Here is a 27,530-nt window from a genome sequence, read left to right as displayed (position 1 = left end):
AGAAAAACTGCAAAAAAAAAAATAATAATAAAATAAAAATACAAGCTAGTATTGGAGTAATTACTCATGCATTGATACCTAAATACGCCTGATTTTTCTTCATCCAGATCCATGCATTATTCCCTGAGAAATGAACCGAAATGTTGACAACACCTTATATCACAATGTTAAAGAAAGTGAGAAAAAAATGCGAGAAAATCCAAAAGTTAAAGGGTCTGTTCTGGACCGAGACCCATCCTCCATCCGAGTTTGGTGGAAATCAATTCATTAACGACTGAACCAAACAACCAACGGACACGTTGAAAACTCCAGGAAGTCATTAGTCCCAACCAAGAAATAACACCACACATAACCCCCCATTAGACCACAAGTTTAAGTTTTCACACAAATGTTTTATACAGATTAAACAAATCAGACATAGCATTTTAATTAATGAGCTTCAGACTGGTGGGTTGGACCCAGGCTGGCTGTTTCCAGTCTTTATTCTGAGCTGGACAGATAGAGTCATATCAATCTTCACGTCTACCTCTTTCCAAAAATCAAATTGGTGCCTTTCCCCAAATGTCAAGCTATTCCTTTACACTTTCTGTACAACCAACCAAAAGTTACTAGATAGTGCTTGTGATGATCTAACACTGCTCGCTATAATTGCAAATTTCCTTATCCAGCCTCCCTTTTACATGTCTGCTTCTCCTTGCCTTAAACTCACTCTTGGAGTCGAGGGTGGTCTTGCTATGCTAGTTACAGAACTTTCTTGGCTCCAGGGCCTCAGATTCTGGTAGGGCTTTTTGCATAAGCTAAAGTGAAGGTTTATTAGTTCATAGACTGCCACCGCACACATCCACACGCGTGCACGCACACACACACACTCCATCGAACATAATCTCATTCTCTCATGAGAAAGCCTTACTCTCAGGCCATCAGAATCCCATTACCTACACTGAATCATAAGTAAGAGAGAGAGAGAGGGAGACTGTGAGAGAGAGAGAGAGTGACGATCGGGTGGGGCTCTATCAAGTAAGTGCTCCATCCACCTCTGTCCACACACACACACACACACATACCACGTTAGCAGCAGTCCCAGTGTTGCAGAGACACACAGATGGGAAGGTGTGCATGAGAATTGACCTGCTGAATTAGATTGATTCTTGAACAATCAATATTTACACTGTGCTACCATGTGGTTATTAAATTGAGTGAGACTCATTGGTCTATCATAACCATATGAGCATGTGTGTGTGTGCGTGACAATGTGTGTGTTCATTCGTGTTTCATTGTTGAGGACAACAAACAAGCATCACCCTGCTTCTCTCCCGTCATCCCTCCCCCTTTTTCCTTCCTTCTCACCTCCCTCCCCCTCTCTCCTCCTGTCCTCTCCACACAGACGGCTGTCCTAACTTGTGTAACGGGAACGGCCAGTGCACCATGGGACAGCAGAGTTGGCATTGTGAATGCCAGACAGGCTGGAGGGGCCCCGGCTGCAGCGTGGCGATGGAGACCTCCTGCGCTGACAACAAGGACAACGAAGGAGGTGAGTTGGGCAGGGCGGGAGAAAAGTTTTGCCAGAAGTGCAGGCCTCAATAAGAAGGGAAAAAAATGTGAAGGGACATTAAGGAAGGAAGGAAGAGGTAGCTCTTAAATCACCTCCTCATCACTGCTCTTTCTCCTTCCTCTCAGATGGACTAACTGACTGCATGGACCCAGACTGCTGCATCCAGAGTCCCTGTCAAAACAGCCCCCTGTGTCGGGGCTCCCGGGACCCTCTCCTGGTCATCCAGCAGAGCCCGATGTCCCAGCCCCGCGTCCGCTCCTTCTATGACCGCGTCAAGATGCTCGTGGGGCGTGACAGCACCCATATCCTCCCCGGGGAGAGCCCGTTCAATTCCAGGTATGGCAGGAAAACACACAAACACAGCATTAGTATTCACAGCACCAGAGATATCCTAGACCACTAGGGACTTTGACAGCTACCTGGACCATGACCTGAAAGAGCAAGTTAGTGAGAAACCTCTTTGTAGAAAACTGTCTTCAGCTTCATCACACAGCGTTAAGAGCCTGACAAAGGTATTCACAGACTTCACAGATCAGAGTTACGACTTCAAAACCGAACATGCAGCTTTTAAAAGTGCAATATGTAAGTTTTGGAGTTTTAAACATTCCAAAATTAACTCAAATTATCAATATAATGTGAAGGAGTAACAGTGTTGACATTATCTCACAGACATCTATGTCTTGTGCTTCAGGGATATCTATTGAAGTTACCATGCTAACTAGCTTGCCCCTAGCCATAATTATTGTACCTCAAGAGGTGTATAGTAAACAACACCAACACTCCCCTGGTTCCCACGAGCTCCTGGTCCAGATAGAGTCGGCCTATACAACCGCTAGCTGCAGGATAATTGAGCTCACGAGCTAACGGTAGTTGGAGTTAGCAGCAGTTAGCAGTTATTCTGGTGATATGCTGCCCTCTGTTTGTTTGAATTCAACAGATGGCCAATTCGTACGTATTACACCTTTATCATTTCCTTGACACAGAAAAGAGGGGAGGAGTTAATTAATTAGACAGTGCCACATGAATGAGTCCTAAAACCCAGGAATCAGTTAGCATTTTTGCACTCTCGGTTCCCCTCGTCGCAAAGTCAGATGCTTGAAAATATGGCCCGTGGTTCACAAAAGCTTTAGATATTTTAACGTTTTGTTCTGTGACATAGATTGCATCAGTAAATAAACCACCCTTGAATTGAAAAGCATTAAGAAAGGCGATTGCTAACAAGTGGCTAAATGAGACTACAGAGGTTGTTGTGGACATTAAACGTCATCACGTCGAACACAGAGACTCATCTTACAGTTACAGTGACTAACTCTTCAAAACTTGTTGATCGAGTAATTTATAGTAAAGTGTGTACAGTGTCTTGTAGTAAAAAGCTTAGCAGTGGCGACCATTAGCCGTTTCGTTAACTTTAGACTTTATTAGATTATTTTATTTATTTTCTGTAAATATCCCATTGACTTTTTGTCGATTGAACCAGGTTGATGCTAACTTCTGGGTTAGTTTAAGAAAATACATCTTCCATGCAGCACTCTATGGAAACATAAACAAAGTTCATGCCAGCTGATGCTCATGCCCATGATATTTGATCAATGTGATATTTTGACACAAAAGCGAACACGCTCATCTACATTTTCATATGATGAAAGGGGTTCATTGATTGAAATTTAAAGTTGTATATACCAGTGAGATTACATAGGAGAAACAAAGATTCAAGGTTCAATGTATTTATCATCAAACAACAAACAAAATCATAGTTCATGGTCCCGTTATGCTACATTATGTAAGTGAATGAATAAATGATGAAGCAATCAATGTATCACCACTCTGAAGTTCTTAGAAGGTTTGACATTTATGCGAAAGTTTGCCATGAAAAATACAAATATCAAATAGACTTTAGAATGGTTCATAGAGCCAGCCAAGATCTTAACAAGTCCCAGAGCCAAGGCAGACCCGGCCAAGATTCCCCGTAGATTTAGTGGAGCTGTGAAACTCTTGTCTGCATACATTTACACAAGCCGACTTTAGATATATTTCAAAGGAAATAACTAATCAAAGTGGTGATAATGTTTAAATGTTACCCTTTGCGTATCAGTTCTCGACTCACACACACACCGTCACACACACACGTATCCATCCACATTGTCATGCTTTGTTTACATGATTGACATGAGCTAATGTAGATGGCGGGGGTTGCTGATTGTTTCTAATTAATGAGTGGTAGAGGACCAGGGCAATAAATGAACGGGCAAATTGGATGATTGAAAGACGGCGAGATTAATCAAACCAGATGATTGATGGTTTGGAAGGCTGTTGGGCTGATAGATTGACTATCGCCCACTCAATCTGTCTCTCTTGTCTTCTTCCAGTTTGGCATCTCTAATCCGGGGTCAGGTGTTGACTACAGATGGAACACCTCTGGTGGGGGTGAACGTGTCTTTTGTCAACTATCCCCACTACGGATACACGCTGACACGGCAGGATGGAATGTATGTACAACAGCTACGCGGCACTGAATCTCTGCAACTACCTCACCACATAGGCTGTTTTATTAGATTAGACTAGATGAGATGAGATGAGATTAGATGAGATGAGATTAGATGAGATTACATTATAAAACTAGAAGATCCCATGAGGAAACTAGACTGTTGCAGACACAAATAATTGGATACAGCTAAGGAAGGGGATTTAAAATTAGAACAGAGTAAATGTATGTTCAAGAACAATACATCTTAGAATTAACCACTACAATCTCCTAATTTAAAATATATCAATAAAAAACAAAACACTTGGAAATATTTGGAAAATGTGCAAGAAGTTATGAAAACAACACTCTTAATGCAATATATTGTCAAATGCTTGAAAGCAACTTCTGTAAATAAGACCTGTTTTTCAAGTTATATATTATTGTCTTAAAAGAAACTTTTAAAGCCTAACAACCTCGAAATTATGGGTTTTTAAGTACCACAATCCTTTGCTTAAATAGCCCTTTCTTGTTAACTCACCTGACATGTCTTTTTTCTATTTCTTCTGCAGGAACTCCAGTTTCTGGCAGTTTTAGACCGTTTTAATTTGACTTTTCGGTCCAATTTTCCAATTTTCTCCCTACAAGTTATATTGAATTTAAGTCTGGCTGACATCCGTAACATGTTATTTCAAAATTTGATTCATTGGTTCTTCACACTGACCTCCACTCATTAAATGTGCAGTGTCTGTGTTCCCTGTCTCAGGTTCTTTAAACACTCTTCTCCTCCTCTCACCAATGCTTTCTTTACAGCGTTTTTTCTCCCAGTTAGGCCGAGTTGAGGCCGAAACATCTGAACTTCTAGTAACATTTAATTGACCTTGTATTTCAGGGGGGAGTTGCTCACCAGCTTCACCGACTTGTGACTTGAATGAACATGTTCTGATATCCCTGCCTGACTTTGTTTGGTTTTAATGAGCGCTGTTTTTTTTCCAGTTGTTTGAGGTTCTTGGCTGCAGCGGTTCCGGACACTAACAAAGCTCTGGCCGTTTGCCATGGCAAACATGTGTATGCGACCTAATCATTAACCCGCAGCTGTTAACCATAATCTGATGACAAAAGGTTAAAGGAGAACCTCTAATAAAAGCATTTCAACATGAAAACCGGTGCTCCAACATTGTATTTTTTATATTTCAGACCTTTATCTGTTGTCTCTTCAGCATGTATGTTGTGAATGTTTGGTGCATCATAAGGAAATAATTTCAAGTATTTATTCCAGGTGTTTTTTGTTGTTGTTATTGATTAATTATTCCTAAAGCAGTGGAGTAAATATTATATTAGGAGAAACAAACGCTGATAGTGTATGAGTCCAAATAATCGTCCACCACAGCACTCCCCATCTGTACCTCATTCCCCTCCTCTTCTCGCAAACCTCTCCAGGTTTGACCTGATAGCTAACGGTGGGGCATCACTGACTCTGCGGTTCGAGCGCGCCCCCTTCCTGAGCCAGGAGCGCACCGTGTGGCTGCCCTGGAGCCAGTTTTATGCTATGGACACTCTGGTGCTTAAGACAGAAGAAAACACGATCCCGGGCTGCGACCTGAGTGGCTTCGTCAGGCCTGACCCTCTTGTGATTGCATCCCCTCTCTCCTCCTTCTTCAGCTCCAAGCCAGGGGAGAAACCCATCATACCGGAGACACAGGTGCAGTACCACTGACCTCTGGCAGCCGGCTAATCTCCCTTCTGGTTCCCTCGCTTCTCTTCCCGCTCTCCTGTATGCCTCTTTCTCCTTTCGCTTCCATAGCTTTTCCCCCCATTTGTTCCCTCGATTTCTTTATTTCTTCCATTGTTTTTTTCCCTTTTTTGTCCTTCAGCCGTCAGTGGAAGCGTGACCCCCATTACTCCCACTGGTTCTAATCCCCCCCTAATCCCTCTCTCCTGTCATCTCCTGTCTTTGTCTTCCAGGTGCTGCATGAGCAGATCGAGGTGCCTGGCACGAGCCTAAAGCTGTGCTACCTCAGCTCCAGGACACAGGGGTACCGCTCCCTGCTCAAGGTGACCATGACTCCTGCCGTGGTGTCCATGGGCCTGCTGAAGGTTCACCTGATGGTAGCAGTGGAGGGCCACCTCTTCCAGAAGTGGTTCCATGCCTCACCCAACTTGGCCTACACCTACATCTGGGATAAGACAGACGCATACGGGCAGAGGGTCTACGGACTTTCTGAAGCTGTCGGTAAGTGAAAGAGAAGCTGCGTTTGGGGTCGGGGGACTAGAAACTTTACAGTAAGGCAGCACTGGTTATGACAGAGGGAGAGAGTGCTCATTAAGGAGCCCGAGGAGAGATAATACACCAGAAAGCAAGCCTCCATCCACTACGCAGTATAGCCACAGTTAAGTGCTTTTTTTTCATACGTCTATTTTTCATTGAAGCCGCGTGTGGTTCAGCCAGCCAGCCGTAACTGTGGTGAAGGGTTATTAGCCATCAGGGTGAGTTAGCAGTTAGCTACTGGAGCAGCAAGCAGGAGTCCAGGGGAGCCTCGGTGCTATTACATTCTGCTGTCACAGTCGCTCACAGATGCTGTCAGCCAAACACGGCTGTCAGGCCACAGATGCAGTGGACATCTGGGGCTCGAGTGTGGACTGAAATCATGAGGGGCACACTGTTTGGGAAATTACACCCACTCAAAGATGCCACAGTTCTCTAGAGTGGCTGTAATTTTAAATTTCTCAAAGAATATAAATCAAAAGCATGTTTTCTGATGAGGTTATATTTTGGTAACCATCGGTACAGATGCAGACACTGTTGTTTGCGGTGGAGCTGAAAAGGTGCCGGCAGCAGCACTCTCTCCGCGACTCGAGTGGGAGTTGACGTGTTAAAACACTTTTAACAGGCAGGAACACGAGAGTACACACATGCCTTCACACATACAGAATATAGGTACGCTAGCACGCACGCTAACGTCGCAACTAGTTTTCACCAGACTTCATTACTGCATCTGGTCAAATTAGCTGAGCATGTCAGCACATGTGCATGATGGGGGGGATAATGTTTTCACCGGCAGAGTTTTCAGCGCAGAAATCCGGCGTGGCCTGTAGGTTTAAAGGTCCACCGGGCAATCTGTCCAATTAACAAGGTTTTTAATTGATTTAGCAGCCTGTGAGTGTGTTAGTTAGGTGTGAGAGCAGATTTTGGTACAGGTGCTAACTAGCTTCTGTGTGTATCACACGTTTCACAGCTTAAATGAAGTTTGGAGCCTCTGATGAAGTTTTGCACAGCCTCCTTTCCTGTTGTTTCTCTTCTCAGTTGGGTTTTTTTCATCGCTTTTTTTCTCTATTTCGTCCTTTTCCCATATAGTATCAGTGGGCTATGAGTATGAGTCCTGTGCCAGTCTCATCCTCTGGGAGAAGAGGACAGCCATCCTGCAGGGCTACGAGCTGGATCCCACCAGTCTGGGCGGCTGGTCGCTCGACAAGCATCATATACTAAACACACGCAGTGGTACGTATATTCCATCACAAAGGAGATAAGACTTTTCCCTGTTGCCTTCCTGTTTATATTTAGCCGTTCCCCCATGTGTAGCAGCTTTACAGTACTGTATATCTCACTAAACCTGCTATTGTCTTGGGGAGGGTGTCGACCGCACTGCGCTTCCCGTGGTTCACATGGAATTGCCAGTTCCCTGTCAGTGAGGATTTTCACACGAAGCGCTTGTGTTGTCTCACCTAGTTTGACTCCCTCATGCGCTCACACTGCACTCACGCCGGTCCTACCTAGTAAACATGTGCACCAGCCAATCGGCAGCAGCTACTAGAGGCAGAGGCAGGGGGTCGGGTCATTGGGGGAAGAGGTACATTTTGCAGAAACTGATTCAGGATGGCAGTGGCAGTGGGCGAGGGGGAGTCATTCTTGTTGCATCATCTGCTATACCATTATCTACACTGTGCAGTAAAAAGCATGAAAATATATAAATGGGCTGATGCACTGATGTTCACCTGCTGCGACAATCAATGTGCTAATGGAATTGACTCAACCAGTGGTGTGTAGAGGTATTTTTAGAAGTGGGGGACTGTAACCGTGCCTGATGTTTGCAACAGAGATACAGTAATGTTTTCCCTGAGAATGATGCAACGCCGCACACTGTTTTACTTTGGCTATCGAAAAGACTTATGCTACGCCAGAAAAATAAAATATCCTCAATATGACCTGTTTTTGAACCTGATGAAAGGAACACACACAAACACCTGGCAGGAAACCGCTTTGATTTCATCCTTTTGCATTTTACGTAACAGCAAAATATATGTTCAGAAATTAAAGCTGCTGTAAGTGTTATTTCCTTGTTAAGTGTTAAATAGCTCTATAATCCAATAGTTAATACTGTTATAAAGTGTTTGATCAGTAACCCGTGTCTCTCCTCTCCCTGCTAATGGGGTAAAAGAGAAAAAAAAAATGTCCTGGTATCCCCGCGCACTTTATGCGAGAACTGCATGAAGAGTCGGTCCTGTCTGCTCGCGAATGTGCAGAGAGCAGGATCCTGCTAGTCAACAGAACAGAGACACTGAAATGAAATTGAATGGCAATCCATCCAGTTGTTTTTAAGATATTTAAATCTTGACCAAAGTGGTGGGCTGACTGACGGACTGACGGACTGACATCCCCTGAGCCATTATACTGTATGAGCCATGTATCATATAATTAACAAGCTTTTATTTAAACTCAGACTGCAGCTAAAGATCCTCCAAATGAAATAACGATCCTGAATCTGTTTCTCTCAACCCTCTCTGTGTCCAGGCATCCTTCACAAAGGAAGTGGCGAGAACATCTTTGTGACGGAGCAGCCCCCAGTAATCACCAGCATCATGGGAAATGGCCGGAGGCGCAGCATCTCCTGCCCCAGCTGTAACGGCCTGGCAGATGGCAACAAGCTGCTGGCGCCGGTCGCCTTAGCGATGGGCATCGATGGCAGCCTCTATGTCGGGGACCTCAACTTTGTACGCAGGGTCTACCCATCCATGAACACAACTGGAATCCTGGAACTAAGGTAAAACCCAAAACTCATTTTAAAAGGAAAGGAGAAGAGAGAAAACTAAAGGAAAAATCAGCAGATTTGGATTTAGAGGTTTTTTGATGTTGCAGGGAAAATACTGATAGAACAAGAAAGGCTGGTTAGATTAAAGAAAGATGGGAGGAGAGGAAGACGGGGAAAGGCTAGATGTTTTCAGTGCATAGAACAGAAACAGGAAAAACAAGGTGAGACACCAGGGATGGCGAGATTAAAGTAGAATTATACACTGTACCGTTTCTCCAGGGTGTTTTTACCCGTGGTTAAAATCTGCTGTTCACACCATAGCCAGCTTTGTGTTCTCTCTCTGTAGGTTGCTCTCCACAGACTGTGTGAATTAACATTTGTTTTGTTGTGCTTTTATCTCCTTTTCTCCCTTGAAGGAACAAAGATTTCAGACACAGGTAAGATCCTTATAACGATAAATTAAAAGTTTCGAGTGCTCATTCCAGCATCAATAGCACTTCACTTAAAATAAAAAAAATAGGCTATTCAATGAAAATGAAACTATGTCTTTTTTCTGTCCGCAGTAATAACCCAACTCATAAGTACTTCCTGGCTGTGGATCCAGTATCTGGGGCTTTGTTCATCTCCGACACCAACTCCCGCAGAATCTACCGCGTTCGCTCATTGACGGGAGGCCGCCTGCTGTCGGACAATGCAGAGGTGGTAGCTGGGACGGGAGAGCAGTGCCTGCCCTTTGATGAACGCTGCGGTGATGGCGGCAAAGCCACTGAGGCTACACTCATGAGCCCCAAAGGTGAGCTATTGACAAAAAGCCAACCGTTTTAGTCTGGCTTTACCCACTTAGTCATTGTGTATGTATTCTGTGGAAGCAGTCACCCTTACAATACTGCTGCAACATCAAGGTATTTGGTCAAAAATATTGTGATATTTGATTTTGTGTCCAGGTCCTAGCATTTACAAAGTGCTTTTGAGGAGATTTCAAAATATCAAGACGTAAAATATCCCAAAAGAATTGCAATATAATTTTAAAGGGGCAATATGTAAGAAATTTAGTTAAAAACATTCAGAAATTAACTAAAATCATCAACATAATGTGAAGAAAAACTGTAACACTCCCATGTTAGTCCAGCTAGCTGCACAGCTAACTGAGCTAACAGTTGCTGCAGTCACAGATGTTTAAACAGAATGCAGTTAGCAGCAGTTAACAGCTACTCTGGTGACATGCTGCTCCTATTTGTCACGAGTATGAATTCAGCAGGTGGCCAATTCATCCATATTGCACCTTTGAGGCCATATCGCCCAGCTCTCAGTTTAAGTCAGTTATGAAGCAAATATGTTGGCATTCTCTGCTTCTAAAATTTGATGGCTTGCTGCTTTTTTTTTATATATCATCATAAATTGAATATTATACTGTTGTTCAGATGAAACAACACATTTAAGGATGTCACCTTGGGCTGTGGGAAATTGTGACAGCCGTTTCATTTGATTTGATTCATTTATATTGAAACTCATCTTTAGCCGCAGCCCTAGGGCGATTCAATGGGCCTCTAGGGCGAATAACTAATATATTTAGTCATGACTACAGTGTCATAATTAATGGCATTTAAGTTAATTCTTTAGATTATGATCTGTAAAAAACTGCCTGTGGGCAGCACATCGGCAAAGTGGTTAGCACTGCTGCCTCATAGAAAGATGGTCCTGGGTTGCGTGGGTTTCCTCTGGGTGCTCCTGTTTCTCCCAACATCAGAACATGAAGATTAGGTTAATTCTCCGGTCAGTGCCCTTGACCAAGGCACAGGCTCAGATCAGGAGTAGGTCGCTGGCTGCTGTTGTTAGCTGCCCACTGCTCCTCTTTGATGGGTTAAATGCAGAGAGACAGTTTCATGTGATAAAATAAAGATTCTCCTTCTTCTTCATAATTTCCTTTTTTCAAGTTTTTTTCTCAGGCAGACCATTACTAAGATCACGATGTGTAGTTGAGTGCGATGACATGTAAACTGAAGGCGCCTTAAAGTTTCCTGACTTTTTTTTTTGTAATTTTCACAATGCGCCCATCTTGCGACTCAACTAAAGCGGGACAGAGACAGAAGGAGGTTATAAACCAGGTTAATGGTAAACTTATTAATTGAATTATTTTTGTGGATTATTGGATCTCAGAACATTGTGACACCAAACTGTCAAGGATGTCACACTGTCACATTTCCTATCGGTGACGCAAGTGTGTGTACGTGTGGGACTGCAGATGTTAGCATATATACAGTATGTGTGTGTGAGTCAGAGAGAGAGAGAGAATGTAGATGGATGAGATAGGAGGATACAATGAGCCAATGATTCCCTCTTTTTCCGTCAGCGGCAAAGTTAGCCAGCGCATATCAGCTCGCCGTCTCTACTCTCTCTGCCTGTTTCTTCTTCCTTTCTCTCTCCCTCTCGTTTGCTCTGTGCCCTTCTCCGTATCCTCCATCTGTTGTTATGTATCTCAGTACGTCTCGAAGTTATTTTGGGGCACACACATTGCCTCGAACAAACACACCTGTCTGAGTGCCTGCTGCCTGTTAGACCGACATGGCTGACACAGCACCACTGGTAAACGCTAAAAAAGAAAAAAGGCAGCATGAACAAATGGAAAGTAGAAAATGGTGTGGGTGACAAAGAGAAAAAAAAAAATAAAGCAACAAGGAGAAGCTGAGGAGGGAAGTAGAGTGCAGCGGATCAGTTGCTTTTCTGAAGAATCTGCTTGCAGTCTACAATTGCCCTCTGGGAGGAGCATGAGCTCAGCTCCACATCCCGATGACTCATCCCAAAACTAACACTTCTCCAACAGTTCACTGCCCGTTCCATCACTTTGTTCCCTCTCATTCGATGAAGCATTGAGCAATTCAGCTGTCAGGGCTGCTATCGGTTTTCAGCCGGTGGGAAGAGTGAAGTTTAATTGACTTCAAATGTCTATGGGTTGCCTGCAGTGTGATGAGTTATGAGTCGTCACTCACGGTGTGCATCTCCTCTTTGACAGGTATCGCAGTGGATAAAAATGGCCTGATGTACTTTGTGGATGCCACCATGATCCGTAAGGTGGACCAGAACGGCATCATCTCCACGCTGCTGGGGGCCAACGATCTGACTGCCGTTCGGCCGCTGAGCTGTGACTCCAGCATGGATGTCAGCCAGGTATGACAGTTAGGAGGAAGTGCAGGAGAGACAAGAGTTGATGGTGTGATAGATGACGATCTAACAGCCCCCGTGAGTGCTGAGCTATGACGATTGTGTGGACATGCGCCAGCCGGGAGGTCAGGGAGAGAGTGATTTAGGGGGGGATTAAAGAGTCCATGGACAAATGGAGGGATCAAAAGAGAGTGAGGACTGCAGTCACTTAAAAAAATGAGGAATAGACTTGTATGAACCTTGGCATCCTTTCAAAACACCTCCCATCTCAGGTCTAACTTTTGTTTCTTCCAACCAGGTTCGTCTCGAGTGGCCCACAGACTTAGCAGTGAATCCCATGGACAACTCCCTTTATGTCTTGGAAAACAATGTCATCCTACGCATCACTGAAAACCACCAGGTCTGTACCCCAAGGCTTGATCACCGAAGCAAAGCCCTTAGGGTGGACACTCACTATTGGTTTTTGACAGGATTTAGTCCCAATTAGGCTTTCTCAAGCCAATTTAGGAGTAAAAGTTCAACCTCTAAAATAGTTTTCTAAGTTTTGCAGTGGTTGCAACATTACTGATTAATTAGCTCCTTGAATATTTGACTTTCTGTAGTCTTACTGCGCCGAGGAAAGTTTAATTTGCACAGTTTCAGAAGCAAACCTCTGCTAACATCTCTATTGTTTAATCACAGATGTGACATTCTCTGTTGTCGCCTACAGGTGAGCATCATAGCAGGCCGGCCCATGCATTGTCAAGTGCCGGGCATCGACTACAGCCTGAGTAAGCTGGCTATACATGCGGCCCTGGAGAGCGCCACAGCCATCGCCCTGTCCCACACCGGCATCCTCTACATCGCAGAGACAGACGAGAAGAAGATCAACAGAGTCAGACAGGTACGAGTAGGAGAAGTACTGTCTGTGCACACTTGTTTGGCTGTCTGGTTGTTTTGGAACAAATTTGTTAGTCTAAAGTTATTTGGTTGGCGAGCAGAGCTGACAGCACAGCTGGTCAGACTGTGTGGGTGTTTTTCCCTTTTTTTTCTGAGTGTTTCAGATCTCCAGAGACTACATTCAGTTCAGGCACTTTCACGTTTGTTTTTTTGATAACTCAAAATGAATTTTGCTTTAGGTAATACATTTTCTTTCATTGCAGTGTAACTTTTTTTCCAATCTCATCATTAACCCCCTCTTCTCCTGTTCTCAGGTGAGCACCAACGGAGAAATCTCCCTCCTGGCTGGCACTCCCTCCGACTGCGACTGCAAGAACGACGTCAACTGCAACTGTTTCTACGGCGATGATGGCTACGCGCCCGATGCAGGGTTGAACTCCCCCACGTCTTTGGCCGTGTCCCCAGACGGGACGCTCTTCATCGCGGACCTCAACAACATACGCATCAGAGCCGTGCGAGCCAACCGTCCCGGCCCTGCCATCTCGAGCGTGGGCTACGGAGTATCTGCACAGTACGAGGTCGCATCGCCGAGGGAACAGGAGCTGTACATCTTCAATGGGGAGGGGCTTCACATCCAGACAATCAGCCTGGTGACCGGGGAGCCGCTTTTCAACTTCACCTACGGTCCTGACGGAGAGCTGGCCATGCTGGTGGATAACTGCAACAACACGGTGAAGGTGAGAAGAGACGGACAGGGCCAGGGAGGAGGAGCCGGTCTGCTCAGACTGGTGCTGCTGCCTGAGAATCAAGTGGTGACGCTTGGATTGGACCCCACCGGAGGGCTGCGCAGTGTGTCCGCCCTGGGCCAGGAGGTGGCTCTGATGGGATACAGCGGCAACACAGGCCTCCTGGCTACTAAAGCTGATGAGACTGGATGGACGACATTTTACCAGTGAGTGCTTGCGCTGGGGGGAAAGTGTGTGAATGTGAGTTTGTGTGTTTCCACCCATTTCCTACACATCTGAAATGCAAAATTAATGAGTTTCACAGGTTTTATGTTCATCATGTTCCAGTGCATTCCCAATTATTCATCTGGGAGCTCACAGAGTATTGCTGCCCCCCAGTGTTAGCTTTCATAACTACAGCCAATTCCTCTAAGATCACCTGCTATGTTCCTCTCTGACAGGGGTGTGCACACAACATAAATGCTTTACAAATGTCAGTCACCCTCACCACATTCTCCCATCCCCATCTCTCCATCCCAGGTACGACAGCGAGGGTCGCCTGACCAACGTGACGTACCCAACGGGCATGGTGACGAGCCTCCACCGCGAGATCGAGCGCTCCATCAACATCGACATTGAGAGCTCCAGCAGGGACGACGATGTCACGGTCATCACCAACCTGTCCTCCGTGGAAGCCTCTTACACTGTGGTGCAAGGTAGGGACAGAGGACAGGCAGTGGAACATGAGCCGGTCATGAATTTTTAAATGCTTGTCAAACTGCAGTGAAGGTGGACGAATGCTCGGCGCATATGAATAAAAATCAGAGTTTTATTCGTTGAGATTCATGCGGTGGTTCTGTTCATGTTAAAGCTGCTTTGACGAGACACAGCACTTAATGTTAGTATTCAAAAACACAGCCTCCTTTGTGATGGTGAATATGCGCCGGCCTGCCGACTCTAATTGAAAGTCTTGTAATTTTCACTCAGTTATGTGAATGCTCCAGGAGATTATTTTCCCTCCCTATCCACATCCAGCCCTCTCTCACCGCCTCTCACAGAGTAAAATTACCAATATATAGTTGTTAATCCCAGCTGGGATCATCCTGCTTTTGAATATCATCACAGCAAAATTCATTAACTCATGTAGAGTGAATCCTCCTCATCCCTCAAGCTCACTCCACTCGCACGTACACACACACACGAACCCACGTACAAATACAGCTCTCAACCAGTTCCCATGATCCCTGAGCTTATTTGGTCTGTTTAGAGAGGAGAAAGACGAAGGAGAATAATTGTCTCCTCTCCCTTGACCGGTGCGAGTGGCGTGACACAAGTGTGAATGCAGACCGTGGACGACGGAAGTCCGCAGGCCTCAGAGAGAATAAGTTGTAGATGTATTCAGTGATCCACCTGCGTTGCAGGAGGAAAAGGGGAGAGTTGTTCACAGCGCTGTAAGTCATTTAAGGTTTCCACCGCACTGTGTGGGTTTCAGCACGGCTCTCTGCTGACATACTCACTTAACCATCTCCCTCTCTTTCCGCTCTTTCTCGCTCTCTTCATTAACTCCTGCACAGTGAATTCTCCTTGGCCCTCAAGCTCTCATTTCTCTCTCTCTCTCTCACTCTCTCCCTTTTCCCTCTCCCTCCGCTTCGGTTTTATTACGAGGTTGTTCAGACAGAGAGAGCAGAGAAGATTTATCTAAAGGCTGTTGCTGCCAAGTCAATGGAAAAAGCTTCACTTGTCTGTTTGAGGCATTGTTAAAATGTGCCTCGAGCTTTATTACAAATTGGCCTTATGGATTACTGTCATTTATGGCGGGGCTTCAAAGGGAGACACCATCTGATCCCCTCACCTTTTGTAAATGAAATTTAAAAAAAAAAAAAGCTCCTCCCCTATGCATCTGGCGCTATATCTGAGCTGAAAATAATTTTATCTTACTTTCACATCTTCACATCATTGTGATCAGGACGCCTGTTTTCAGACATCTGAGGGAAAAATTAGCCTCAGCATTAGGCATGGGCTTATCTGTTTCCATTGTTGTGTTTGAGAGTGAGTCATTACACTGTAGAGCGATAGGGAGATTATAGAAGGATGTCAGTTTAGCCTGACTCTTTCCATTCAGAACATTGAATAGTTTATGGGGATAGGAATCATGTCCATAAATATTTTAAGAACATGATCCGGCTCTTACTGAAATGAGCTTCCAGGCTTCAGACCAGACTTTTTGTTTTCTTGTAAACTTAATTTTTCAGGCAGTAGGACAATATATAAAAAGTGCACTGTTTTTATAGTCTGTAAAAGTTAGTCTGTTTTCCTTGCGATGAAGTATTTCGAGTTTTAATGCATTCTGCAAAATGTGACTGGGGCGGCAGTAGCTCAGTCCGTATGGACTTGGCTTGGGGGCCAGAGGGTGGTTGATTCAAGACCTGCTCAAACCAGACAGTGAGGAGTGCGGACTGGCAGCTAGAGAGGTGCCGGTTCACTGCAGCGAGCACTGCCGAGATGCCCTTGAGCAAGGCAGCGGTCCCCCACTCTAATGCCTCTCCATAGATTAATGCATGTTTCTAGGTCCATGGGTTAGGTTCTTCTTCTTCTTCTTCTTCTTCTTCATATCATGAGGCAAATTATGTCCATTTAACAATAACATTTAAAAAAATAATAATTCAAGATTTTATTTGCATAAAAGTTTAAATATGACAATCAATGCATTTTATTGGCGATGTCACATGTTATAAAAACAGTTGGGTTAATGGAGACACTACGCAGAAGAAGCTCAATTCAACCTAAAATATGACATACACATACAATTCATGTTTACTGTGATGCAAATGCTGCATTTCCCCTTTGTGTGGTTTGCGGACCACACCACACAAAAGGGATTTCTGACACACCTCCCAGTCCGTCAGAAAAACGTAGGCTCCTATCTGGTACGTGCTGTCAAAAAGGTTGGGAGCCCCTGATATACTCCTGGACATTGTCCCATATCAATGTTCCCCTTACCTAATATACATTTTTTTCCTTATCAAACCCATATATCATTACTCTGCCAAATAGACACTTCCAGGTCAGTTAACTCAGCAAGGAACCCTCTTATAGTGCAAATTTATTTCCTTAGATTGAGGGAAGAACTTTCTTATTGACTGTGTCTGACCCCAATCAAATACTTCAGGCTATGGATTTGCTGAGGTCTGTCATTCCTTCTGAAGTAGGCAAGATTTGAATGCAACAGCTAGAAATCATCTGGTCCCCTGTGTGGATGTTTTTTTTTCTTCATTACAATATGTCTGTTTGTCTCCCTCAACAGACCAGGTGAGGAACAGCTACCAGCTCTGCAACAACGGGACCCTGAGAGTGATGTACGCTAACGGCATGGGCATCAGCTTTCATACGGAGCCCCACATCCTGGCAGGCTCCGTCAGCCCTACGATCGGTCGCAGGAACATCACCTTGCCTACTGACAACGGCCTCAACTCCATCGAATGGCGCCTGCGCAAGGAGCAGACCAAGGGCAGGGTCACTGTGTTCGGGAGGAAGCTGAGAGTGAGTTGGCTTTTTATGTTTCATGTGTTTAAAGGTATAGTAAGCAGGATTTGTCACTGTTTGCTTTGTATACACACCATTTAAAGGTGCAGTAAATTGTTGTGAAGAAAGGTAGTTGATTATTGAGTCTCATCATCTCATCACTTTTGGAGGCACCGACACACTTCCAGTGGCTCAAGTGAAAAAATGTTATATAACCTATAAACATTTCCTCAAATCAACCTCTCCATTTTCCCTTTTCCTTTAGGCTCATGGCCGCAATCTTCTCTCCATCGACTTCGACCGCAACACACGCACGGAGAAGATCTACGATGATCACAGAAAGTTCACGCTGCGCATCATGTACGACGCTCAGGGCCGGCCGGCTATGTGGCTGCCCAGCAGCAGCCTGGCTGTGGTGAATGTGTCGTATTCTACCACCGGACAGCTTGTCGGGCTGCAGAGGGGGAGCATGAGCGAGAGGACGGAGTTCGACCCCCAGGGACGTATCCTGTCTCGTTCTTTTGTGGACGGGAAGGTTTGGAGCTACAGCTACCTCGACAAAGTAAGTACATTTATCTTTAAGATTTTAATTTGGGGATAAAATTTTAGCAATTAAGTCATTTAGATTGCTGAATTGAGTGAAATAATACATCAATTTCATGGTTATGAAGATTCAAATTTGTCAGCTTAGAGTAAATTACTCCTGGGGATATTTCACAGGAGGGAAGTCACCCATTAATAATACTATTATATTAATCCGTATTTTTCCTCCCTCTCTACGTCCAGTCCATGGTGCTGCTCCTGCAGAGCCAGAGACAGTATGTCTTTGAGTTTGACGCCTCAGGTCGGGTCACAGCTGTCACCATGCCTAGTGTGGCCCGCCACACCATGTTCACACACGTGTCAGTCGGCTACATCCGCAACACCTACAACCCGCCAGAGAGCAACGCCTCCATCATCCACGACTTCTGTGAGGATGGCAGACCCCAGGCCACACATTACCTGGGCACGGGGCGCCGTGTCCTCTACAAGTACGGCAAGCTGGCGAAGCTGTCTGAGATCGTGTACGACAGCACCGCTGTCACTTTCGGCTACGACGAGACGGCTGGCGTGCTGAAGATGGTCAACCTGCAGAGCGGGGGCTTCTCTTGCACCATCCGCTATCGCAAAATGGGCCCGCTTATCGACAAGCAGATTTACCGCTTCAGCGAGGAGGGGATGGTCAACGCCAGGTTTGACTACACCTACCATGACAACAGCTTCCGTATCGCCAGCATGAAGCCAGTCATCAGCGAGACGCCACTGCCTGTTGACCTCTACCGATACGATGAGATCTCCGGAAAGGTGCGGATACTTTATTCATTTTCTAAATCTTTATCTGTGTCCTTGGCTGCCAGAGGACTCACCATTTCTCTAAACCTTTCCTACAGGTGGAGCACTTTGGAAAGTTCGGGGTGATTTACTATGACATCAATCAGATCATCACCACAGCTGTCATGACGCTGAGCAAGCACTTTGACACCCACGGGCGGATCAAGGAGGTCCAGTATGAAATCTTCCGTTCACTCATGTACTGGATGACAGTGCAGTACGACAGCATGGGGCGGGTGGTAAAGAGAGAGCTCAAAATCGGGCCTTACGCCAACACCACTCAGTACCGCTATGATTACGACGGAGATGGACAGCTCAGTGGTGTCAAGGTGAATATTCCATGTCGAGAGTTGGTATCTTTAGGCCTTTAAGTGTTCATGACACTCTCACATTTCTTTTGTGAGGACATACTGTATCTGCTGGTATCACATTAACAAACCGTCCTTGTTTTATCCCAGGTGAATGACTGGTCGACCTGGCGCTACAGCTACGACCTGAACGGTAACCTCCATCTGCTGAATCCTGGGAACAGCGCCCGCATCTTGCCCCTCCGATACGACCTCAGAGACCGCATCACACGCCTGGGAGATGTCCAGTACCGCCTGGATGAGGACGGCTTCCTCAGCCAGCGTGGTTCAGATGTTTTCGACTACAACTCCAAAGGCCAACTGCTGAGGGCCTACAACCGAGGCCCTGGCGGCTGGAGCGTCGTGTATCACTACGACGGGCTGGGCCGCAGGGTGTCCACGAGGAACAGTCTGGGACAGCACCTTCAGTTCTTCTATGCTGATCTTAACCATCCGACCAGGGTCACACACATCTTCAACCACTCCAGCTCAGACATCTCATCGCTGTACTACGATCTGCAGGTAGCAATATCTAGCAATATCCCCTGACCTGATAACCTGATACAGATAAATGTTGTTAGAGCAATACAGCTCCAACTTATGGCAAAAAACTTTGTCCTACAACACGATATAAATGTATTGAATCTCTGTCTCATGTACAGGGACATTTGTTCGCTATGGAGGTGAGCAGTGGAGAAGAATATTACATCGCTTCTGACAACACTGGCACACCTCTGGCAGTCTTCAGCAGCAACGGACAAATGATCAAACAGGTAACACACAAAGTATCTTTGAATGTCACTTAATTTGCAATTAGTGCTTCGAAAATTGCAGTAAAAACAGCATGAAATCTGCACTTGGAAAAGTGTTCTAGCATCTGCTGTGCCCTTAGTGTCCTTGCACAAGGATACTGAATCCTTATCAGCTCCGGGAGGCTCTGCTGTACCTGACACAGTGTTCTGACCTTTCCATCACCAAAAGCAAACTGACTCTGTTTGTCTCATCCAGGTGCAGTACACAGCCTATGGAGAAGTGTACCTGGACTCCAACCCGGAGTTCCAGCTGGTAGTCGGCTTCCACGGCGGTCTGTACGACCCCTTGACTAAGCTCGTCCACTTCACCCAGCGGGACTATGACGTCTTGGCTGGGCGCTGGACCTCGCCTGACTACAGCATCTGGCCCAAGATCGGGAAGGATCCCTCTCCGTTTAACTTGTACATGTTCAAGAACAACAACCCCCTCAGTGACATGCTGGATGTCAAGAATTATGTCACAGGTAGAGGAAACAGTTTGTTATGGATACGATGTAGCTAACACTGCACTACAGATGGCACAGAAGCTAATAGCTTTGCATTACACCAGATGGCAAATACACTCACTTTTTTCATGATAAGAAATGATCCATTTGCTTCTGTGTTTGACTTTGTCATTCAGCAAATTAATTTCCCTCCTGTCTGCTGTAGATGTGAAGAGCTGGCTGGTGATGTTTGGCTTCCAGCTTAGTAACATAATCCCAGGGTTCCCAAGACACTCGCTCTACTTTGTGGAGCCACCGTATGAGCTGCAGGCCACCCAACACTGTGAGAACGGACAGGTACGGACCACTGTGCTGAACATATTGCAGAATCATAGCCGATAATGACCCCATGACATTGATTCAGCGTTTTGCATGAATGCTCATGTTGATAACGATACTAGTCATCAGTTGTGTGTTAATGCATTACTTCTTTCTTCTGTTTTGTCATGCAGCTCATCACTGGTGTGCAGCAGGCAGCAGAGCGTCACAACCAGGCCTTCATGGCCCTGGAGGGGCGTCTCCTCAACAAGGAGCGACGAAGACGCAAAAACAAGCCCGGTCACTGGTTCGGCACCAGCACCCCCATCATTGGCCGAGGAGTAATGCTAGCTCTGAAGGAAGGCCGAGTGGTGGCTGGTGTGTCAGCTTTAGCCAGTGACGACAGCCGTAAAGTGGCTCTGGTACTCAATGGCGCCCAGTACCTGGAAGGCACACATTACACCCAGGATGGGAAGGACTGCCACTACTTTGTAAAAGTTGGCTCTGCTGACAGTGACCTTTTGGCCCTGGGGCTCACCAATGGGCGTAAGTCACTGGAGAGCGGCATCAATGTGACGGTGAGTGGCCGCTCGAGAAGAGGAGTGACTGTGGAGTTTGCAGTTCCGTCGTTAGTACTGAGTGTTCGGTATGGGCTGGCTGTGGACGTGGTGGATGAAGAGAAGGTAAGACTATTGGAGCTGGCCAGGCAGAGAGCCCTGGCAGGGGCCTGGTCCAAGGAGCAGCAGAGGGCCAGGGACGGGAAGGGAGGCAGTCGCCTCTGGACGGAGGGGGAGAGACAGCAGCTTCTAACGACGGGCAGAGTACAAGGCTACGATGGCTACTATGTATTGCCTGTGGAGCAGTATCCAGAACTGGCTGACAGCAGCAACAACATCCAGTTCCTCAGACAGAACGAGATGGGCAAGAGGTAACAGCCCACCTGAACTTGCGTAAAGGGCACTTTCATTTCTCCAGATCCTGCTCCCTTTTCCTACCCAGCCTCCTCAGCCCTACTCCTCTCAAAAACCCATGGAGAATTAACCAACCAACGGGGTTATTCGCGGAACGCTGCAGGGACTTTTGAAAAGAATGACTTATCAGAAAAACATATTGTTAATTTTACTGCCACAGGCAAAAAATTTAAAGTTTGGTCAAATGGTTCTTTTTTTTGAAAAAACTTTGAACAACTGAAAAAGCACTGAAGAACTTTGAGAACTGTTGCTTAATGAATAAGAAGATTCCCCTTTTTAAAAAAGATAGTGATATTTTCGCCCATATTTTTTGGGTCACACTGAGAGCGGCCATGACAGCTACTGAACACACGGTGGAGTTGTACTGTGCTGGCATCTGCGGTGAAGGCTTGTCCGTCTCTATTAGACACTGAAGGCGTAGGGACCAAAGCGGAGACAAAGCCACTTCAGAGCGCAGCCATTACAACTACACATCAACGGAGGACATCATAAACAGCGACAGATAAGGCAATGTTAAAGGTCGTCCAATACTATGAGTCGTCTCCCTGTCTCAGGCCTCCCATCGTCCACCACGGACCAGTCCTCTGCTGCTGCGGCAGCGCACATCCAACCAAGCGAGACACAAGCTAACGGCATCCTTGAACAAATCCGAGCTGTTAATGGACCAGAAAATAAACTTTTTAAAAAAACAAAGTGAAAAAAAAAAAAGTGATGGCTATATTTGTGGACAGTGGTATCACACAGCATTGTTTATTTTGAAATGGGGAGAAGAATCATATTACTACATATGTGTCTGACTACACTAAATTTCAGGATGTTGCGTATACTGTAGATGCCGTAGTTTTGTACGTTTCAGTCGCGGTAGAATTGTGAGACTTTCACCAAGGCACTTCTGTACAGAACGATCAAACACAACACTCACAGTCCAGAAAACATGCTAAGTTAGTATTTATTTTATTCTTTTTTTATTTATTTATTCTTAGTACTATATGACAATCATGAATGAGTCACCAGTTCTATTCCAAATGAACATTAATGGATGAGTTTATTTTCTTTTGTAAAATATGTAAGAAATGTTCATTTTGTTTTTGTATTAATTTCAGTTTGCTGCCAGGGCAAATAATAGTCACTCTCAAAAAGAATAATTTATGTAATAAAGTGTTTTAAAAAAAAAAAAACGGTTTATACTTTAAATAAAGTCTTTAAAACTGTGAAATCTGTTTTTTTCGAAATATATTTCGATGTACAGTGTATAGACCTACCTTTATGCAGCACAGTAGAATATTGTCCAGAATATCAAGTTTTATATTTCTAAGAGGAAGTGGCTTGTAATGTGCAAAATCTTTAGCTGGTCTTACTACTCTAGAGTTTTGTGGCACTCTAATATTCCATATCTACAATATCAATCCCCAGTTTGTTGTTTTTGACTGTTTTTTGTTTGGAAGCAGAGATATTTCTGTCCTAGATCCCAACAGCAGTAGCAGTAATGGATCCCTCTCACTGTGAAGAGACTCGTGCTGGATGTCATAATGTACCAAATCAGTATTATCAAAGGATGATTCTTATACATTCACTGAAACGAGACTCTTCTGAGAACCTTATCAATAAAACATAATTGTTTACTTCAACTGAGCGACGTGTAGTTCACTTTCATCTCATTTTTGTGTTTGAAGATTATTGATGTTCTTTTTCTGACACGCATTAACATTAGTTGCATTTCAACACAGTCTTTGGAGTGTTGTTGAAACAAGCAGGTTTTTTTTCCTTCTTTGTCAATTATGCATCAGCCTCACTGATAATGTAATCTAAAGAACGAATGCATAAAAGACATTGATGTCTTAATGGCGTGCCAGTGAACAACTGCACACAGCAACTCATTGATTACATTCTTGATCGCCAACTGATAAGGACCAGAATTTTTTACACTGACTGTTCATCGATTCTGATGTGCTTTTAAGTAGCCATTACAATTACCCCTGTTAACTTAAGTGCTTACAGATAAACGTTATTTCCTGGGATCATTTCATTCTATTCTATTCAATTTGAGATGCCTCATCGCCTTCTCTACAGTGGTAGAAGAGGTTAAAGTGTGTTTAATCAATATTTTAATAGTGACAATGGATCAAATGGCTATCTATAATGTGAAAGGAGTTTTTTAGTGTAGAAACCCACTGTATACTACCTTTAGCGACAAACAGTACACAGACAATGTTAGCTGCTAACTAGCTGGTGAATATAGTGAAGCATTATAGCGGCCACAGATCCAGCCACAGTATATTTCCATGAGGAGCTAATAGAGACCAAAACCACAGCTAGAAGGAGGCTGAATATTAGACTTACATTCACCAAGTGGACACAAACAGGATCCCACATCATTTCTTAATGTTGCTCCCTTTCTCCTGGATGTGTAAAACCGTTTACTAACACACTAACACTGTGTAAAACAGTTACTAACACATGCTGTTTTAGCTTAAAAGGTGATAATTGTCTCAATGTTGTGTTCACAGCTCATTTCCGTTGCCCTGAGTGGGCAATTAAAATCAGCTATTGCCGGTTTAGTTAAAAGTGGTTATCAGTTACAAAACTAAAGTAGTACAGCAACAACAAAAAACAATTAGATTAGCAAAAACAGTTGAATCCCAATAACTTTAGGCTAATGTTGTAATTAGTCAAATCGGGGTTATCATTTTCTACTTCTTCATATGCTGTTTGGTAGTTTAGGCTAATCTATTATGCATCTAATGCATCATATTTAAAAATTGTTGTAGATCCAAATCTAAAAAGGAACTGGTGAAACTTGTTGGCGGCCATGTTGTGACCATCATCCTGCACTGGCAGCTGTTATAGATAGTTGAATGGATCCAGCCCGGCCATGGCAGCTCCAGTATACTGATCTATACTCTCTTTTAACCTCACACATGATCCAATGCCCCAAATAAACACAGATGACAAAGCCTTCCGTTTCATGGGAATAAATTATTTTAATGCAATACTCTCATCCAAAGCAAAAAAGGCATCTGATAGATCATCTTCTGTGAAGTAACCACAACCTTTTTTCATATTTTCAGTTTTGTCAGCAAGGTATGCAATAAAAATAACACTGGAATAATGCTTCATATCAAGATCGCTATGAAAAACAGAAAGATTTAAGCCATTGAATATAACATAAGTCACTGTCTTCTTTAAAAATGCATTCCATGTACTTGAACACAGCTTCTGTACAAATGAAAGGGATGTATTTCCAGCAATTTAAGAACAAACTGTGGCTCATTAGCTGCCAGGGTCTTGTTGGACTTTTATTGATTCATGGGTAAGTAGTTGTCCTTGGCGATGGGAAGTAGCTGAAGCAGGGTCGGCTACCAATTATTTCACAGTGGGAGAAGTTGAACTACAGCAAAGCTACCCAAGGAAGAATTTTATTTTTGTTGAAGGATTGAGGAAGATTTATGTGCAGAAATGGAATTACATTTTCATAATTATCTCACAATGAGCCTTTTATATCTACAGATGGAGCGGGTGCTCTTTTCACACCATGTTGGACCACCATGTTTCTACAGTTGCCCAGAATGGTCAAACAAAATACTGTCTTTTTTTGAGTTTCTTCACGGCCAGCGTAAGGGAGGGTGAGGCGAGGTTCTGTTCTGTTGTTTGCAATCTGCACCGTCACCACAGGATGCCAGTAAATCCTACACATTGGGCATTTACCTAAAACTACTTTGAAATAGTATTTCAAACTTCTTTGTAAAGAGTGATCAAATTGACAATGTAAATTTAATACAAAATTATGACATAATACAAAAAAAGTCCCATGCTCGCAAAAAAATGCCACTCATTTGAGTTCATTGCTATAAGTGCCCAATTGTTCATACATGAACAGATCATACATAAACTACATAAAATACCCCACTACTTATGGGAAAGTGCAAGGAATGTCAACTTTAAGTAACTTTAACCTGAGAACTTGTCCTCAACAATATACAAAGGTAAAGTGTGTACCTGCCTGACAAATGCATTGCCCTTCCGTCACCGCAGTCAGGATGGAAAAAGGGTGGGCAGGAAGAGAAAGAACAAGAAGAGCTGATGAGCTTATGTAGACAAGAAGGAGAGAGAATGGAAGACAATTTAAAGAAAGCAATTAGTGATTCCATTTCTGAAATTGCATAAAACCAACAGGCCTGAACAAGTACATCTCCCCTTCCTTATGTTAGTGATTAATTGTTCATCTGGAGGGCGGCAGTCAGAGCATTTAACCACCAGGTGAGGGGACTCCCAACACAGGTGAGTGTGTTACAAAGGTGCCAAGGTGACCAGCTCCTGTTCAACAGATAAAGCTCGCAGACTACTTATCATGAACTGAACTCTGATAATGACATAACAAAGAACTGGTTAATGATCAATGTTTAAATTTCAATGTCACTATCAAAATGACTCAAAGCTACAATCTTGATAGCAGAGCACTCTCCTTAGATCAGCCAGGCTTATCAAAAGTCAGCCACAGGAGCAGTAATAGCTCACTGCTTGCTTTAATACATAAAGGTGTTAACTGTGTTCTCTGGAAGCCGCATGTTCTTTTTGCATATTCATTCTGAATATTTCACGATGACGTGTGCTTTTTGTTTCACAGCTTGCGCAACACCTTTTTCTGGGTGCTCAGTTGGGAGGCACAACGGCATTAAACGCACCTTTTATCTTAAACCTGGCTTGACTTCACACTTTTTAACACCCCCTTTTTTTTTTTCTCTCTCTACATACTTACAGATTTGTCATTTTTGCAGTCCTAGTTGCTGAACCAATTCATTCATGAATCAATTAGTCAACACAGACTAAAAATTAATGGGCAACTATTTTGAGAATCAATTAATTGAAGCAGAAAAGACAAACATTTGATGGATCCAGAACCTCAATATTAGCCACTTTTACACAGCCCGTTCATGGCGAGAGAGTGTGCCATTATTCCTGCTTGCTCTGTATGAAAGTTACAAGGATGGAACGGGGGTCATTGTTATTGTGCCTCTGAGCCAGCAGTCTGTGTAAAGAGAGTGAGCCGGAGATTTGTAAAGTAAGTTAAGTACATTTCCCCCCCATCTCCAGTCGATTATCAACATTAAAGTACATAAACACCCATCAATGGTCAGCCCTGCAGGTCGCTGCTGCAGTCAGATTGATGAATAGGAGTGATAAATCCACTTTTTATTCCTCAAAGTTTAACATAATCTCTGAGCTCTTCTATCGTTGGTAAACGGTTCCTGATAAGAGCAGAATCAGATGTGGCTTTGAGTGTTTATTCCTCCAGAAGGTCTGACTCTGCACCAAACTCTTTTCTCCAGAGCTGGCTGACTCTGAACAGCTCCCCAACAATACAGCTATATATATTTATTTTTTTTTATTTTTTTTTTTGCAATGTGCAGACAATTTTCTGCTACATGGGACTGCAGATTTTTGCTCAATTGATCTGACACTATCTTTCGATAAACTTGGGTTCAAGACCACAAATCCATTCACAGGTCTTCAATCTTACTATTGCCTGTCAACAATTATTTAGATCAAAACATCAGCTGTCAACTATTTTAGTCAGTATTATCTACACTGTAGTTATACTAGGTGTTGTACTAGGTGCACATCTTACATCTCTTTCTAGTAGCAATTCTAATTATAAATGTTAATACATATATAGTTGTCACATATGGCTTAATGCCATTATTTTATTTGTACTTATTTTTTATCATCGTCCCTGTTTATATTTTTATTCATATCTATTACTCTTACTCATTCTCAAATACTCTCATATATAAGTATACCTTGAAGCTGTAAAGGCCTATTTACATGTTATTTTACATTTGTTATTTGCTGATGACAAACGTTCTAATACTGCAAAGCTTAAACAACAATCGTAGTTTTCAGTTATCTTTATTTTCATAGATTTAAATGCACCTTAATTACATTTTTATTAATTAAAGTGAA

At 43.9% G+C, this 27,530-nt stretch overlaps 1 protein-coding gene across 6 annotated transcripts in view; it reads left to right on the top strand.

Moving 5' to 3' along the window:
• Positions 1 to 23,197, top strand: part of tenm2a (teneurin transmembrane protein 2a) — a 233,315-nt gene extending 210,118 nt beyond the window's left edge. For all 6 annotated transcript variants that reach the window (XM_084352211.1, XM_084352212.1, XM_084352210.1 and 3 more), the window contains 23 exons: positions 1,385 to 1,531; positions 1,678 to 1,888; positions 3,919 to 4,038; positions 5,454 to 5,715; positions 5,979 to 6,246; positions 7,369 to 7,512; positions 8,803 to 9,052; positions 9,457 to 9,477; positions 9,604 to 9,833; positions 12,051 to 12,205; positions 12,498 to 12,599; positions 12,909 to 13,082; positions 13,393 to 14,030; positions 14,344 to 14,519; positions 17,108 to 17,343; positions 17,591 to 17,887; positions 18,112 to 18,669; positions 18,756 to 19,025; positions 19,155 to 19,565; positions 19,706 to 19,816; positions 20,052 to 20,319; positions 20,507 to 20,637; positions 20,793 to 23,197. In XM_084352211.1, coding sequence (XP_084208337.1) covers positions 1,385 to 1,531; positions 1,678 to 1,888; positions 3,919 to 4,038; positions 5,454 to 5,715; positions 5,979 to 6,246; positions 7,369 to 7,512; positions 8,803 to 9,052; positions 9,457 to 9,477; positions 9,604 to 9,833; positions 12,051 to 12,205; positions 12,498 to 12,599; positions 12,909 to 13,082; positions 13,393 to 14,030; positions 14,344 to 14,519; positions 17,108 to 17,343; positions 17,591 to 17,887; positions 18,112 to 18,669; positions 18,756 to 19,025; positions 19,155 to 19,565; positions 19,706 to 19,816; positions 20,052 to 20,319; positions 20,507 to 20,637; positions 20,793 to 21,530 — 5,918 coding nt within the window. In that variant the 3' untranslated portion in view covers positions 21,531 to 23,197. The remainder of the gene's footprint in view (positions 1 to 1,384; positions 1,532 to 1,677; positions 1,889 to 3,918; positions 4,039 to 5,453; positions 5,716 to 5,978; positions 6,247 to 7,368; positions 7,513 to 8,802; positions 9,053 to 9,456; positions 9,478 to 9,603; positions 9,834 to 12,050; positions 12,206 to 12,497; positions 12,600 to 12,908; positions 13,083 to 13,392; positions 14,031 to 14,343; positions 14,520 to 17,107; positions 17,344 to 17,590; positions 17,888 to 18,111; positions 18,670 to 18,755; positions 19,026 to 19,154; positions 19,566 to 19,705; positions 19,817 to 20,051; positions 20,320 to 20,506; positions 20,638 to 20,792) is intronic.
• The last annotated feature ends 4,333 nt before the right edge of the window (positions 23,198 to 27,530 follow it).

Source organism: Pagrus pagrus (assembly GCF_965226575.1).
Source record: "Pagrus pagrus genome assembly, chromosome: 5".
Classification (NCBI taxonomy): domain Eukaryota; kingdom Metazoa; phylum Chordata; class Actinopteri; order Spariformes; family Sparidae; genus Pagrus; species Pagrus pagrus.
Note: the sequence above shows the minus strand (reverse complement) of the source record. Positions and strands in the feature narration are given on the sequence as shown.